The sequence below is a fragment of the Cynocephalus volans genome, chromosome 5 (assembly GCF_027409185.1).
Source record: "Cynocephalus volans isolate mCynVol1 chromosome 5, mCynVol1.pri, whole genome shotgun sequence".
Taxonomy (NCBI): Eukaryota; Metazoa; Chordata; class Mammalia; order Dermoptera; family Cynocephalidae; genus Cynocephalus; species Cynocephalus volans.
Genome location: NC_084464.1, coordinates 71,499,169 through 71,514,713, shown reverse-complemented (window position 1 = coordinate 71,514,713; position 15,545 = coordinate 71,499,169). Strand labels below are relative to the sequence as shown.

Below are 15,545 nucleotides of genomic sequence, written 5' to 3'. Positions count from 1 at the left end.
AAGTTTAATATCTACTAGTATTTTTTTTCTAAGTTATTAGGATTTCTTTGTGAATTGATGTTGCAGACCTACATTTACTTTAAATTTTCCATTTTTTGATCAGGAAATAGTGGATCTTACAAGATGTAATTATAACCTATTCATTATAAATTACTTTTCTAATTTAACAGTGATTATTGTGAAAGCAGGAAATGCTGTATCTCCAAATAAGTCTTTATTGAAAGCTATTTTTACCATATTGCTCCACTTTCAAGGCATCTATTTATATATACATTAGAATGATAGGATTCAAGATTTTTTAAAAAATCTAAGTTTAAAAAAATTGTGGTTTAATGCTTTTCATTCATATTATATACAATAAAATTTTAAAACATTTTTACAGTAAGATAATTATATTATTTTATTAATATGCTAATTATTAAACAAATTGCTTCATAAACAAATAAAAGACAATTATCTGATATAATTAAAAAATTCACATGACACCAATTGAAATATTAAAATGCATAGGACTAAAATGAATAAAAAGTGCATATTCTAAATGAAGAAAACATTTGGTATTGCTGTCCTATAGGTACTTGAATGCATAATCTGAAAAAAATTCTAAAGATATATTATGCTGTCGCTATTATTATGTTTAATAGTTTTGTCTTTCAACCTTTATGCTAAAGAATAAGTGATTTATATACCACCATTATAGTATTAGAGAATTCTAAATTTGTGTGCATACTTTTACTGAGTTTTATACTTTCTGATGTGTTTTTACCACAAACATAATAACTATGTGTGATAATGTATGTGCTAATTAGCTACATTTAGTCATCCCACAATGTATATAAACCTCAAAACATCATTTTGTATGTGATAATACATATAATTATATCAGTGAATTCAAAATAAAAAATAATAATACCCCCCAAAGAGATCTTTATGCCATTGGAGAGGAAGCACAACATGTTAAAGGTTTTAATTATCTATATTATTTCATATATTTATTATAATTTCAATAAAATAATAGCATTTTTTTCTTTGTTTTGTGAAATTGGTATCTTATTTCTTAATGTTCACATGGAAAACTAAGTATACAATGCCAAGTATATTCTGCAAAAGTATATCATGTGGGCAGGTGGGGTAGAGAAGTATCTCTGCCAGATATTAAATTGTAATATAAAGCTACAATAATGAAAAGCATAGCACTGTTGCATTGATGGTCAACAAGCATGGCAAAATACAAAGTCCAAGAACAAATACAAGTCATGTAGAAAATTTCACATAATAAAATTTCTATCTCAAATTATTAGGGTAAGTAGGGTCTATTCAATAATTAATATGGAACTGGATATCCATCTAAAAAAAATCTGTACAAATACACACAAATTAAAAAACATGCTCCTGAATGATTGATGGATCAAAGAAGAAGTTAAGTAGGAAATCAAAAAATTCTTGAAACAAATAAAAATAGAAGCACAACAAACCAAAACGTATGGATTATTGCAAAAGCAGTACTAAGAGGGGAGTTTCTTGCAATAATTGCTTACATCAAAAAGTGTACCTCCAGAAACTGGAAATGTGAGAACAAACCAATCCCCAAATTAGTAGAAGAACAGAAATAGCAAAGATCACAGTAGAACTAAAAGATATAGAAACCCAAAAAAGAGACATAACAGATCAACAAAATGAAAAGTTGGCTTTGCGAATAGATAAAATTGACAAACCATTAACTGGAAAAACTAAGAAAAAAAGAGAGAAAACATGAATAACGAAAATCAGAAATGAAAAAGGAGACATTATAACCAATACCACAGAAATATAAAGAATCACTAGAAACTATTATGAACAAATATAATGTCAACAAATTGGAAAATCTGGAGAAAATGGATAAATTTTTGGACATATGCAACCTATTAAGACTGAACTAAGAAGAAATAGTAAACCAGAAGAGACCAATAATGAGTCTTCCAACAAAGAAAAGCCCCAAACCAGATGGCTTCACTGCTGAATTCTACCATGATTTTAAAGAAGATACCAATTCTTTTCAAAATATTTCAAAACATTGTAGCAAGGAGTATTCTCTCAAACTCGTGCTATCATGCCAACATCATCCTGATACTAAAACTGAACAAGGACACACAAAAAAAGAAGACTGAAGATCAATATCCCTGAAAAAGATAGATGCAAAAATTCTCAACAAAATGGTAGCAAACTAAATTCAGTAGCACATCAGAAAGATTTTATACTATGACCAGTAGGACCCTTCCCAGGGAAGCAAGGATGGTTCCACAGATGCAAATCAGTAAGTGAGATACATCACATCAACAAAATGAAGGTCAAAAACCATATGATTACCTCAATATATACAGAAAAAGCATTTGATAAAACTCAACACTCCTTCATCATAAAAACTCTCAAAAATTAGGCATAGAAGGAAAGTACCTCAACAGAATAAAGGTCATATATGACAAATCCAAAGCAAACACCATCCTGAAAAAGAAAAAGTTGAAAATTTTCTTCTAAGAACAAGAGCAAGACAAGGATGCCCATTCTCACCACTCTTATTTAACATTAAACTAGAAGTTGGGGCCAGAGCAGTTTAGCAAGATAAAGAATAAAAGGGCATTCATGTTAGAATGAAGGAAGTCAAATTGTCCCTGTTTACAGATGACATGATCTTATATGTAGAAAAACCTAAAGACTCCACCAAAACATTTTTAAACTAATAAACAAATTCAGTAAATTCGCGAGATAAAAAATCAATATACAAAAATTGGTAGCATTTTTATACATCAACAACAATCCAGTAAAAAAAAGAAATCAAGAAACAATCCCATTTACAATATCTACCAAAAAGTAAAATGCCTAGGAATAAATGTAACCAAGGAGGTGAAAGATCTTTACAATAAAACCTATAATACACCAATAAAAGAATTAAAAAGGACATAAAAAATGGAAAGATATTTTATGTTCATGGACTGGAAGAATTAATATTGTCAAAATGTCCATACTACCCAATGCTATGCACAGATTCAATATAATCTGTCAAAATACCAAAGACATTCTTCACAGAAATAGTAAAAACAATTCTTAAATGTATATGGAACCACAAAAGACCCCAAATAGTCAAAGCAATCCTCAGCATAAAGCACAAAGCTAGAGGCATTACACTACCTAACTTCAAAATATACTATAAAGCTATAGTAATCAAAACAGCATGGTACTAATATAAAAACAGACATATAGACCAATGGAACAGAACAGAGAACCCAGAAATAAATCTGTATACTTCCAGCCAACTAATCTTCAACACAGGTGCCAACAACATACATTGAGGAAAAGACTGTCTCTTCAATAAATGGTGCTGGGAGAACTGTATATTTATATGCAGAAGAACGAAACTAGACCTGTATCTCTCACCATATGCCCAAATTGACTCAAAATTGATTAAAGACTTAAATTAATACCCAAAACTACAAAACTTCTATAAAAACAACAACAACAACAACAACACAGGGGAAACACTTCAGGACATAGGACTGTGCAAATATTTCATGAATAAGACTTCTAAAGTATAGCCAACAAAAGCAAAAATAGACAAATGGGATTATATCAAACTAAAAATCTTCTGCACATGAAAAGAAATAATCAACAGTGTAAAGAGGCAACCAGCAAAATTGAAGAAAATATTTACAAACTATTCATCTGGTAAATTAATACGCAGAATATACAAGGTACTTAAACTACTCAAAATCAAATAACCCACAAATAATTCAATTAAAAATGGGCAAATGACCTGAACACACATTTCTCAAAAGAAGACATAAAAATGGCCAACATTCAAATGAAAAATGCTCAGCATCATTAATCATCAAGGAAATGCAAATCAAAACAACTATAAGATACAACTTCACTCCAATTAGAATGGCTATTATTAGAAAGACAAAACAAAAAACAAATAAACAAACAAACAACAAAAAAACAAGTTTTGGTGAGGATGCAGAGGAAGGGGAACTCATATACTGTTGGTGAGAATGTAAATTAGTATAGCCATTATGGAAAACTATAAGGAGGTTCCTCAAATACTTCAAGTAGAACTACCACATGATCCAGCAATCTCACTGCTAGTTCTTTATCCAAAAGAAAGGAAATTAGCATACTGAAAAGATATCTGCACCTCCATATCTGTTGCAACACTATTAAGAATAACCAAGGTACGGAATCAACCTAAGTGTCACCAGATAAATGGATGAAGAAATGTGACATATATATACAATGAAATGCTACTCAACCAAGAAAAAGATAAAATTATGTCATTTGCAGCAAGGTAGATGAGCCTGAAAGACATTATGTTAAATGAAATAGGTCATGCACAGAAAGATAAACAGCACATGTTCTCATTCATATGTGGGTGCTTAAAAAAAAGTTGAACTTTTAGAAGTAGAGAGTTGAAATATGGTTACTGGTGGCTGGGAAGAAGAGGTAGGAGAGGCCTAGTGAAATGTTGGTTAGTGGATACAACATTACAGCTAGATAGGAAAAATAAGTTTTAGTGTGTACACTAGTGCTAGGCATCTACAATTTTAAATAATTTATTGTATGTCCTCAAGTGGCTAGAGGAGAGGAGTTCAAATGTTCTCATCAAAAATAAATGATACATTTTTGCCATGATGAATTTGCTAACTACCCTGGTTTGATCATTACACATTGTGTGTGTGTGTGTATATTTATATATGTGTGTGTGTGTGTGTGTGTGTGTGTGTGTGTATGTAATTCTACCCATAAAAACAAACAAAAATCCACAGAAATAAAAAAAAAATCCTAAAATTTATATGGAAAAACTAAAGACCCCAAATAGCCAGAGCAATCCTGAGAATCCACCTCAGTATCACATTCTTAGATGCTCTTAAACCCAGAACATCTCAAGCTTTCTGCTAGTCAAATAAATTTGTTTTTCATAATTATGCCTTCAGGAGACTTCTATGCTTTGACTATTGCCGTACTGCTAATTTAGTCACTTTTCCACCATTTTTTAGCTTCTCAAGATATATTGAAAATATTTGCTCTCTATTGACTTTCTTCACATTATCTTTGTGGGTTAAAGCTTTCATTTTACTTATTTCTTTATTCATTATCTCCCTTTGGAGGCTTAGGAAGGCAGAGGCAACAAGGTTGCAAAAATATAACAAAGTTAAATCCAAATGTTTAGTTAGATATGATTATGAAATCTCTATGCTAATAAATTGGACAAAGATGAAATAGATGAATTTCTAGGAAAATACTAGTTGGATAAACAAAATCAATCACAAATATAAAATCTGTGTAATCCTACAACTTCTTTTTTTTTTTTTTTTTTTTTTTTTTTTGTGACCGGCACTCAGCCAGTGAGTGCACTGGTCAGTCTTATATAGGATCCGAACCCGCGGCGGGAGCGTCGCCGCGCTGCCAGCGCAGCACTCTACCAAGTGCGCCACGGGCTCGGCCCATCCTACAACTTCTTAAGTAATTGAATACAATAATTTTTAAAATCATTCCACAAAGAAGCCTACTGGGAATATATGGCCTTTTATCCAAATTTTCTCAAATTTTGAATGAAGAGTTAATTCTAACACTACATAAATTCTTACCAAAAAAAAAAAAAAAATAGAAAGAGGAGCACTATTTGACTGCTAAATGAAGCTAGCATAACCAGGGTTGAGCTATTTACTCCCAGCACATTGAACATATGATTTTTATTGACCTATGATTAAATTTACTAATCTTTTCTTCTCTTGTGTCTGATCTGCTGATAAACCCATTCATTGATTATCCTACTACTAATATAGCAGAAATTTTCTATAATCTTAAAGTTATAAGCAGTCACGTTACTTAGGCAGATTTGAGGAGCTTTGAGATATTCTGCTTGGCTTTCTAGCTCCTTCCTTTTCTTCCATAGAAGTGAGATTTCTATGTGAGGTATGAATGCACATAGCAGGGAGATGTCGGTTTACGTACCATTCCTATTTTACTATTCACTTGTAAGATTCATAGCTTATACAATATTTTCCAGGAACCTATGCCTCATAAGTCCATAGAATTTAGGCTTGTTAACCATAATCAATCATAAATCAGGGATATCATGCTAAAGGATTCCTTAGATAGATACTAACCCCTAGCAAATACTAATTGTCTAACTACTAGAAGATTTGCTATATTTACAAGGAGACTGCATCAGGTCTCCTGTGTTTTTTCACTATTTGGGAATATTACCTCTATTAATGACTGATAACAAGTTCTTATGTCAGCCTAATCAGATCCTTTCTCCTCACAATTATGAGATTTACTCTTTCCTCTCTCTTTTTTTTTTTACAGTTTCCAAATCTTTCATTCCCTAATTCCCTGTATGCCTATTTTATTCATCTTTTCCAATAGATTCCTCAACAAATTTATAATTAAAGTCTTTATCTTGTAATTCTACAGCTAGACCATCTATGTATTTATATTTACAAAGTTTTCTTTTGAATATAGGTCACATTCTCATCAATATCGGTTAAATTCTTTTGCTTTTTTGCTATTTCATTTCTTCTTATATCACAGGTATTATGTCCAATATTAAAGTATAAATTATCTAAATTATGTATCTATATCTATGCATGTGTACCTATGTGTATACCTACATGCACACACACAGAAACACACAAATTCTCTTCCTCCATTAGACTAGAATGAGGGGATGATAATTTGTCCATTATAATATTTTTTTATTTTTTTATTTTTTTATTTTTTTTTTATCGTTTTTTTTCGTGACCGGCACTCAGCCAGTGAGTGCACCGGTCACTCCTATATAGGATCCGAACCCGCGGCGGGAGCGTCGCCGCGCTCCCAGCGCAGCACTCTACCGAGTGAGCCACGGGCTCGGCCCCCATTATAATATTTTAAGAATTTGTTTTTCCAAATGGTTTCCGATGCAATCACAATATATAAAAAGTAAAAATGATTTCATTTTATTTTTGTATAAAATTTATCATTATTTTTATAGTTATCACATCATTTTTTACACTTATTAATTGGCAATTTAGTGGACATTTGATTATTTTAAAAAATATGTATTTTTTAAATGCTTTGACCTGAGAGCTGTGCCTTGTTCTTGTTCTGATGTTCTGTTTCTCAGTCTATTTTTAACATGAGAGGTTTGGGCTTTATTATCTTTTTGGTCTCTTTAAAATTTAATATTCTACAGCTATATAGAAGCTTATTGTGTGGCAACTGCTGTCAAAATTATATTTTCAGGTAATTTGACAACTGTCCTTAATAATTCAATGTGAATTCAAGTTTATGATAGGTGATTTAATTTTGCATCTCTTTGAAAGGATCTGAAGGTGAAAAATGTGACATGATTATTGATACCTACTTTTTCCTGGCTGCAAACTGCACTGGAGGTGCAGTCTATGAGAACAAACCTGAACACATTAATTCTGCATTTTTGTTCCTGGGTGAAGGCACAATAGAGGTACAGTAAATTTTGTAGTATTTTCTCATTTGTCTCGTTAGCTCGTACTTGTCTAATTTGAAAAAAAAAAAATAGAAACGTTAAAGTTATGGATTCTTCAGTTTTCAAGATAGGCATAGCTTAAACATAATTTCATATACAAATTTCCAACACTCTACTCAGAAATCTGTATTTACTTTTTATGTTTTTGGTCTTGTTGTGTCTTATCCATGTTATAATTTGTTGACTGATTAAAGCTTCTCAAATGCAGTTGCGATTATGCCACTTTTTCGTGTAAAGATCATAGTGAATTGCCAATGTCTTTTGGATATAGTTAAATCTCTGGGAGATTTCTAATTTCTGGGTAGTCTTACCACTGACAGTTGTAAGGCCTATGGCACATATAAAAAAAGATTTCTTCATTTTCTCCACCTCATCTACATTTTGTAAAAATTAGGGTTATATTTTCAAACAAACAACAAGTAATAAAAATTTTAGGACCTTAATTTTAAACAAATTAGGAGCTTTTTGTGAAAATGATTTAAGAGTTTTCCAAAAAGTTTAGAAAGTTAACAAAATATTTGTAAACTCTCTTATCTTGATACAACCTAATTTGGTCATTTTACAGAAACAAAATTAAATTCCAATTTTGTTTAGTATATAATTCATAAATAATTTTTAATGAAGATTCATAAGCCCTTTTGTATATGAATATATCCATTAACATTGTGGCAACCTTAAAAAAAATAACACAGGTCTCTTTTTCCTTCTGATTCATCGTCTATAGTATTACAACTACAGGCAAACAGAGTTCAAATTCCTCAGACCTTTTAACTTAAAGTGTGACCTCAATATATCTTTTATTATGTTTATACTATTGATAAATGTATGATGTAATTTTAATACATTTTTACATGTATTTAGCCAATCACAAATACATGACTATGCACATAGACAATTAAATTAAAGCTTTTAACTTTATCTTTAAGATATATTTAACTTTATCAGTATATTGAAGACAATTATATACTTAATAAATTTATTAATTAACTGTAAACCTTCTCTAAGGAAATAAATGAACAAATCATATTTATTATTTTGTTTACATATTTCTATTTCTCTGTATACTTTTTAATAATTACCAGCTTTAAAGTAACCAACATTTATTTCTTTAGACTCAAGAAAATGCACAAAGAATCCAAGAATGTTTTAGCTATTTTTTAATTACATATTTTATTTAATTTAAATAACTTAAAATAAAATATTTTTACATTCCATTTCCATTCTATAAGGAAGTGGGTCAATTTAAAACCATGTTTAGAGACTAATATTTATATATTTTTCTTAATTAAAAATTGTTCAGTTATCCAAAGATAATTTTATTAATTTAATTAAATATGAGTATAAGATCGTAATGTTAACTAAAAATTTGGAAATTACAACTTACAGATTCATATTAAATATATATAATTTGTACTATCATCAATAAGACAATCTAGTACATCAGTTTAATAGGATCAATAGGAATTCACAAGATTAAATCCTTTTAAATTATATCCATTATTAAAATTTTAATTATTTAAACTTTATATATTTATAATCATAGACTATTTGAGGAAATAATGGTAAAATAGCTCTTAAAGTTAAATTATTGACTTACCTGCAGTGCTATTTATTTATTAGGAAATTACCTAAGCTCTTTTAAAATAAATACAGTAGTTTTGAATAAATAAATAGATAGACCTATGCATTCACCTATGTTTAAAGTCAAGACTTTTGAGTTTAAGCTGAAATAGTTATGAGCCTGATTTTCTTTTCATCTAAAAGGTTAACAATGTTACTCATACATACAAGTATGCTTTTTTAGCTTTTTTTAAATTTTGGCAAGAGAAAAGAAGATAAATAAAACACAGTAAATCATTTTCCTTTTCTTATTAATTTTTGACTATCTGAACAATAGTCTTATGATATCTATAGTAATGATATAAACAGTACTTATGATCAATTAATTTCAAATTTTCCCAAGCAAAAAAGAATAGGAGAAAAAGCGAGAATGAATAAGTGAAGGGGAACTAGATTCAGGAAGATATAAAATTGTCATTGCAAAAGGTTTATTATCTCCCCTCTGCAATGAGTAGTAGGTGCTTAAAGGAAGAAAAATCCATTTCACACGTGCCCTCACACATGCAAGAACAAGTTATTATGGACTGTTTAAACTATAAGTCACATACCTGACAATTCTGTAGAGCCATGTAATTAAAAGCACAGTGTTTATTTATCCCAGAGGTATGAAAATGAAAAATGAAGACTTGTGCATTAACAGAGTAATCTCTCTATTAGACACGCAGGACAGAGAATCTCCTCACAAGGATTTTTCCTTTATTGTCCTATTACATCTGTCCAATGAACAGAAGCAATAAGTTTATGCCAAAATTTCCCTAGTGTGGCCACTGCAATTTCTGATTGTCCTTTGAGAAATTATGCCAATTAGAGAGGTATGTACATCACTTACAATATGAAGGGACGGATGTGTGGTGTAGATGTGTGAGAGACTGAGAAGAATCCATGAAAATTTATATCAGCAAGCACTTGGGCAATGTCATATCTCCAAAACCTTTCAAAGACCAGTCAATCCTAACTGCAGGAAGCATATAAATATGAATGAGTTCCTATAACCCTGTTACTAAAAGGTTATAAGATTATATGTATGCTTATTACATTTCCTTATCATATAAACATTTTTTAAACATCTAAAATAAAATAAAATATCTTTTATAATATTGGCTTTTTGTACAATAAAAATATTAATAATTAATTGTATATATTATGCATGATATATATTATATATAATATCTGTGATATTATATATAGCTACTAGATATTTTTCCAATAATTTATATTTCTAGTTGTAGCTTCTACTCTAATCTTGGTGGTACATGGGTAGATTCCGACATATTTCTTTGATCAAATACTCATTGAAAATATGACAAAAGCTAAAAATAATCACATCACAATAATTTATGCACACACAAGTACAAAATTTCAAAGGGTTAATGGAATCCTTTAAGCCAGTCCTTGATTCTACAGACAACAAAAATTGAAAAATCTTTCCCTGGATATACAAGGTTGTATGTATTCACTGATACAATTTACTGTCTTGTAAGTTTTTGAGAGCCCTTTTTTTCTGCAAATTTAATTATAGAAAACTATAGCTCCGGTATAAGACTATACTATCTGAACAGATGAAAAATCCTGTTGATATTCCAAATATAGTATTTTTGAGTGCCAGAAATTAGTCACATTTATTTTTATATATAGTAAATAACTTCGGTATAAAAGAAGTAACCATCTTTTTTCACACAATGAAAAAGTCTCAGTCAAAGCTTTAGATGTAATTTAGGTGTTCATATCATACTCTCTGGACAAATGTTTGTGTGAATTCAGTAATAATTATTTTGAAAATGATGTAAGGATGAAAGCTTACACTTATACAGGATAATGGTCTGCACTGTTGTGAGTTCAGCACTATTATTCCTTGTTATTAAAACATTGCTTTTTCTCAAGGTTTTATTAGGTATTATTTAGTAACCTAGACTTATATAAAAAAATACAACTCCTTAATTTACAACATTTATCTATTCATCATAAACTAGTAAATCATGCATTCTTTTATATTTTTTTGTAGATGTGGTTAGTTAAGCACACATGAATCTTCATAAATTCTAGGCTTTGTGCATGATTAGCAAGTAGTGTCTAATTCTTTTCCTTGTGCTGTATTGAGTCATCTCAGACTACACTAAAAGATGCAAACAAACAGACTAACAAGCAAATCTATGAATTTCCCTGGTATCTGGCTATCTGAGACACAGTGCTCTTTAATGTATGTATTTTGCACAAGCCAACCAAAAAATCTGCACACTCTTGACTAGAACCCTGAAACAAGCAATATAACAAAACAGGAAAGGTGTTACAGATGAAAGCATTGAGTACAGGAGCTGTTGTCAGAGACAGAGGAGTAGAATCTGAGTAAGAGGAACGGGATAACTACACCAAGTCTATCTCCTGAGGTAGCATACTTGATAGAACAGCCTTGCCCTCTTCTACATTTTTGAAAACGCACATCATTTTGTCTTTACGAGCAGACTGTAATATAAACACTTCAACAGGACTGTGTATGCTAAAGTAAAATAATAATATATTAAAATTTTTTAAAATTTATATCAAGAAATCAAGAACAAAATCATATACTTTGTGTGTGTGTGTATGCAGAAAATAAGAATAGTTTGTTGTTTTCTTTTTTAAATATGGTTAATTAAATTTCATTGCTTTCAAAATTAAAACAAATCAACTGGGAGGACTTCCAGGGTAATCGAGATAATGTCAGGTATGTAAATCTAAATCTTCCAACACAACCTCTACAAAAGAGCACAGACCAACAAGCATTAAAAAATAAAACCATTATCCACTGGTGATCATGTATTTTCTTCTTATGAGTAATTAGAAGTTTTGGTGTTTTGTATTTTCCGTTTATGTTGAAGGTGGGGAATTTATAGACTGTTTTTTTCTTTTTCTTTTTCTGTAAAGGATACTAGAACAAGTAGAACATTTTGAATAAGATTTAGAGGCTACGTAATATAGTATTACAGAAAAGTTAACTTCCCGACTTTGATAATTTCTCTGAGATAATGAAAGAGAAATTGCTTGTTTTTATAAGAAATGCACGCCAAAGCAGTTGGTGACAAAGTGCAATATAATCTCATATTTTGGAAAGGAAAGCTAATAACATACATATATATGGAGAAAGAAAAATAAAGCAGTGTCATAAAATGCTATTTGCTGTTTCTTATACTAAGTGTTTATTTAACTTTGTAAGTCAATTATGTATAACAGTGCTCCTTTAATTTAAAAAAAGTTTACAACTATACCTTCTAAATAAAGGAAATCATTACATAATTGAACAGAAATAAAGGCCTTTCTGAATTACAAACACATAGGCATGAAGACACAGATAGAGAAGATTACAACTTCCATTATAATTTTTTAGCCTTTAGGCAAATGTAAATAGCATTTAAAAAAAAATAAATTAATAAACAGAACTTATCTTGCCATGTCAAAGAGCTATTCTCCTTCCTAGTTATCATTGTTGCCATTTGGTTATTGGCCATAAACCAAAACCAAAATGAAAAGAGGGAAGAATACAGAAGAAAATTTTAAAAAAGAGTTATTAAAGTTTTATCATTATTTTAGATTTACTTTTAGGAATTAAGAAAAGATACACCTGAGCTTAAGCACTACATATCATCTCTGGTGACAAAGTTTACTTAACTCTGTCATGTAAATTTATTGAGAATCTCTCTAGAATACTTCCAAATTGTTAAAAGAATAATTTAATATATATATATATAAGCATGATTTTCATTCAGACATTAGATAAACATGTGTTAAAAATATTATTTAACTCATTTTTAATAAGGAATCCAGTCAACTTTTACTGTCAGTTCAAAGGAGAATCCTAATACCCACTCAAGGAGAAAAAACTATTTATTGATACCAGAAACAGATTTTCCACGGATACATTTCTCAGTACAATGCTATTTTCATCATATCAGTTAGTATTTAAGCAGTGTCTACAGAAATTTCATTAAAATAAAATTTAAAAAACTTAATTTTTAAAACATTTGTGTAATAATTTTATCTGTTTCATTTGTTAAAAATCTATATATTTCTGTCATAATTTGAGTGTGAACCAAGTGTGACTTTTGAAATTATTTTGTTTTAAATCAAAACTGAATTATTTTTACCCTTGCTAGAGGAACACATGATGTTAATTCATAAAGGCGAGTATGAAATTCAAACTTTGAAATGACTATAATATTGTAGTACGTGATAGGAATTTACAAAATTCTTATTTCTTGTTTTTTAAAGATGTGTGCAAGTGGATGCAGGTGTTTGAGTGAAAAAGACAGTCAGGGATGTTGGTGTCCATGTATTCTCAGATGGGCTGGCAAAATACATCTGGAAAATACAACAGACTATCAAGAAAATGGGTGTCAACATGAAGCTGTTTGTAAAAATGAAATTAACAGAACCAGGTATTTATGCATTGTTTGAGCTAAGAATATCAGCTATCTATCAAAAATTTCTAATTATACTAATAAGTATTAATTAAACTGTTTCATAATATTTTATAACTAATTGTTTTGCTCAAAATGACTGGAATTCATATACCAAACTTTTACACATAGTTACTATATATTTTTAATATATATATATAATATATTATGTATTACAATAGTAGCACAAAAAAAGAAGAGGGAATAGATCAATATAGTATTAATTTTTCAGTATTACATCAGAATTAAGTTTAGGATAAATATATAGTAATTCTTATAAGTAATTCTAATAAGTTAAGATGTATATGGTAAGCTCTAGATCAACTACTTAGCAAATAACTCAAATTATATAGTGAAACTTGCATTAAAGGAAAAAAATATTGCCCTAGATAATACTTAATAAAAATGAATTAATACCAGAAGAACATAGGTACAAAGAAGACATAGGAACTGGAATATGAAAAGTAGATTGTCAGAAATAAATCCAACTATACCGATAATAACATTAAGATGAATGGATTTTTAAAAGGTTGAGATTTTCAGACTGAATAATTTCTACATTTAACAACTTTTAACTTCCTACAGAAGACACACTTTAAATTGAAAGGTACAAATAGGTTGAAAGTGGAAGAATGGAAAATGATAGATCATTCAAACAGCAAGCGTAAGAAAGTTGAAGTGTCTATAGTGATATTAGAGAAAACAGACCTTAAAAGAAAAAAGTTACTAAAGAAAAAGGACATTTTATAGTAATAAGAGAGTGAAACCATCAGAAGTAGCAGCAATTATAGATATGCATATACAACTAACAATAGAGCTCCAAAATTCATGAAGCAAAAATTAACAGAATTGAAGCAAGAAATGAGCAATTCAACAATAATAGTTTGTGACTCTAATACTCCACTTTAAATAGTAAATATAACACTTGGCAGAAAATCAACACAGATATAGAAGATTTGAAAAACACTATAAATCGTCTAGAAATAGCTGGTATATAAAACACACTACCTAACAACAGAATAACCTTCTTAATTGGACGTGGAACATTTTTCAAAATAGGCCACATGCTGTACTATAAAACTAGCCGCAATATACTTAAAGGATCAAAACACTAAAATGGATGTTCTCTGACCACAATGGAATGAGATTAGGACTGATGAATAACAAGCAATTTGGTATATTCACAATTCTGTATAAATTAAATAACACAATGGACATTAATTAATGGATCAAAAATAAATTACAAGGGAAATTAGAAAATAAGTTGAGATTAATGAAAATTAAGATACAACAAACCAAAACTCCTAGGATATAGGTGATGCAGTGCTTAGAATAAAATTTATAGCTATAAATGCTTATGTTCAAAAAAGAAGAAATATCTCAACAAATATCCTAAACTTCCACCTTAACAAAATGCTCAAGGGCAAAAACTAAACCTAAATAAAACAAGCAGAAGAAGAAAATCATAAAATGTAAAAGAAAATTAATAAAATAATGTATAGATAAACAATAAAGAATATCAATGGAACCAAAAGTTTATTCTATTAAAGTATTAATAAAATCAATTAACTTTTACCTGTTCTAAAAAAATCAAATTACTTAAATCAGGATGAGAGAATTTTATTAATGAAATTACAGAAAAAAATTACAGAGAAACACTACAAACTGAAGTGGCTAAATTCCTTATCTTCTCCTGTTTTAATCCTTGATCTAATTCTTCAGCTGAAATCTGCTTGCACGTAAGAAATATCTAGAGTTGCATTAAGGGTTAACAGCTGAATGCATTTCGGAGCTCTGTGACTCTGCGGTTTGCCAACTCGTCTGCTTTTTAAGCAAGCTCTGGCTTGATTTTTAGCTTGTGTTGCAGAAAGCCCCCACACCACATCCCTCGTCTCTGTGACCCAGTTTTGCCCACCTGGTGAAGCCCCCTACCCAGAGCCTCTTACCCACCTTTAACCACCTGGTGAAGACCC

General features: G+C 29.9%; 1 protein-coding gene across 1 annotated transcript in view; it reads left to right on the top strand.

Annotated features, from left to right (window-relative positions):
* The window catches only part of EYS (eyes shut homolog), a 1,675,061-nt gene that overhangs the window by 177,174 nt on the left and 1,482,342 nt on the right, over positions 1-15,545 (top strand). Inside the window, 2 exon segments of the mRNA XM_063097631.1 lie at positions 7,341-7,480; positions 13,385-13,551. Of these exon segments, the coding sequence (XP_062953701.1) occupies positions 7,341-7,480; positions 13,385-13,551 (307 nt within the window).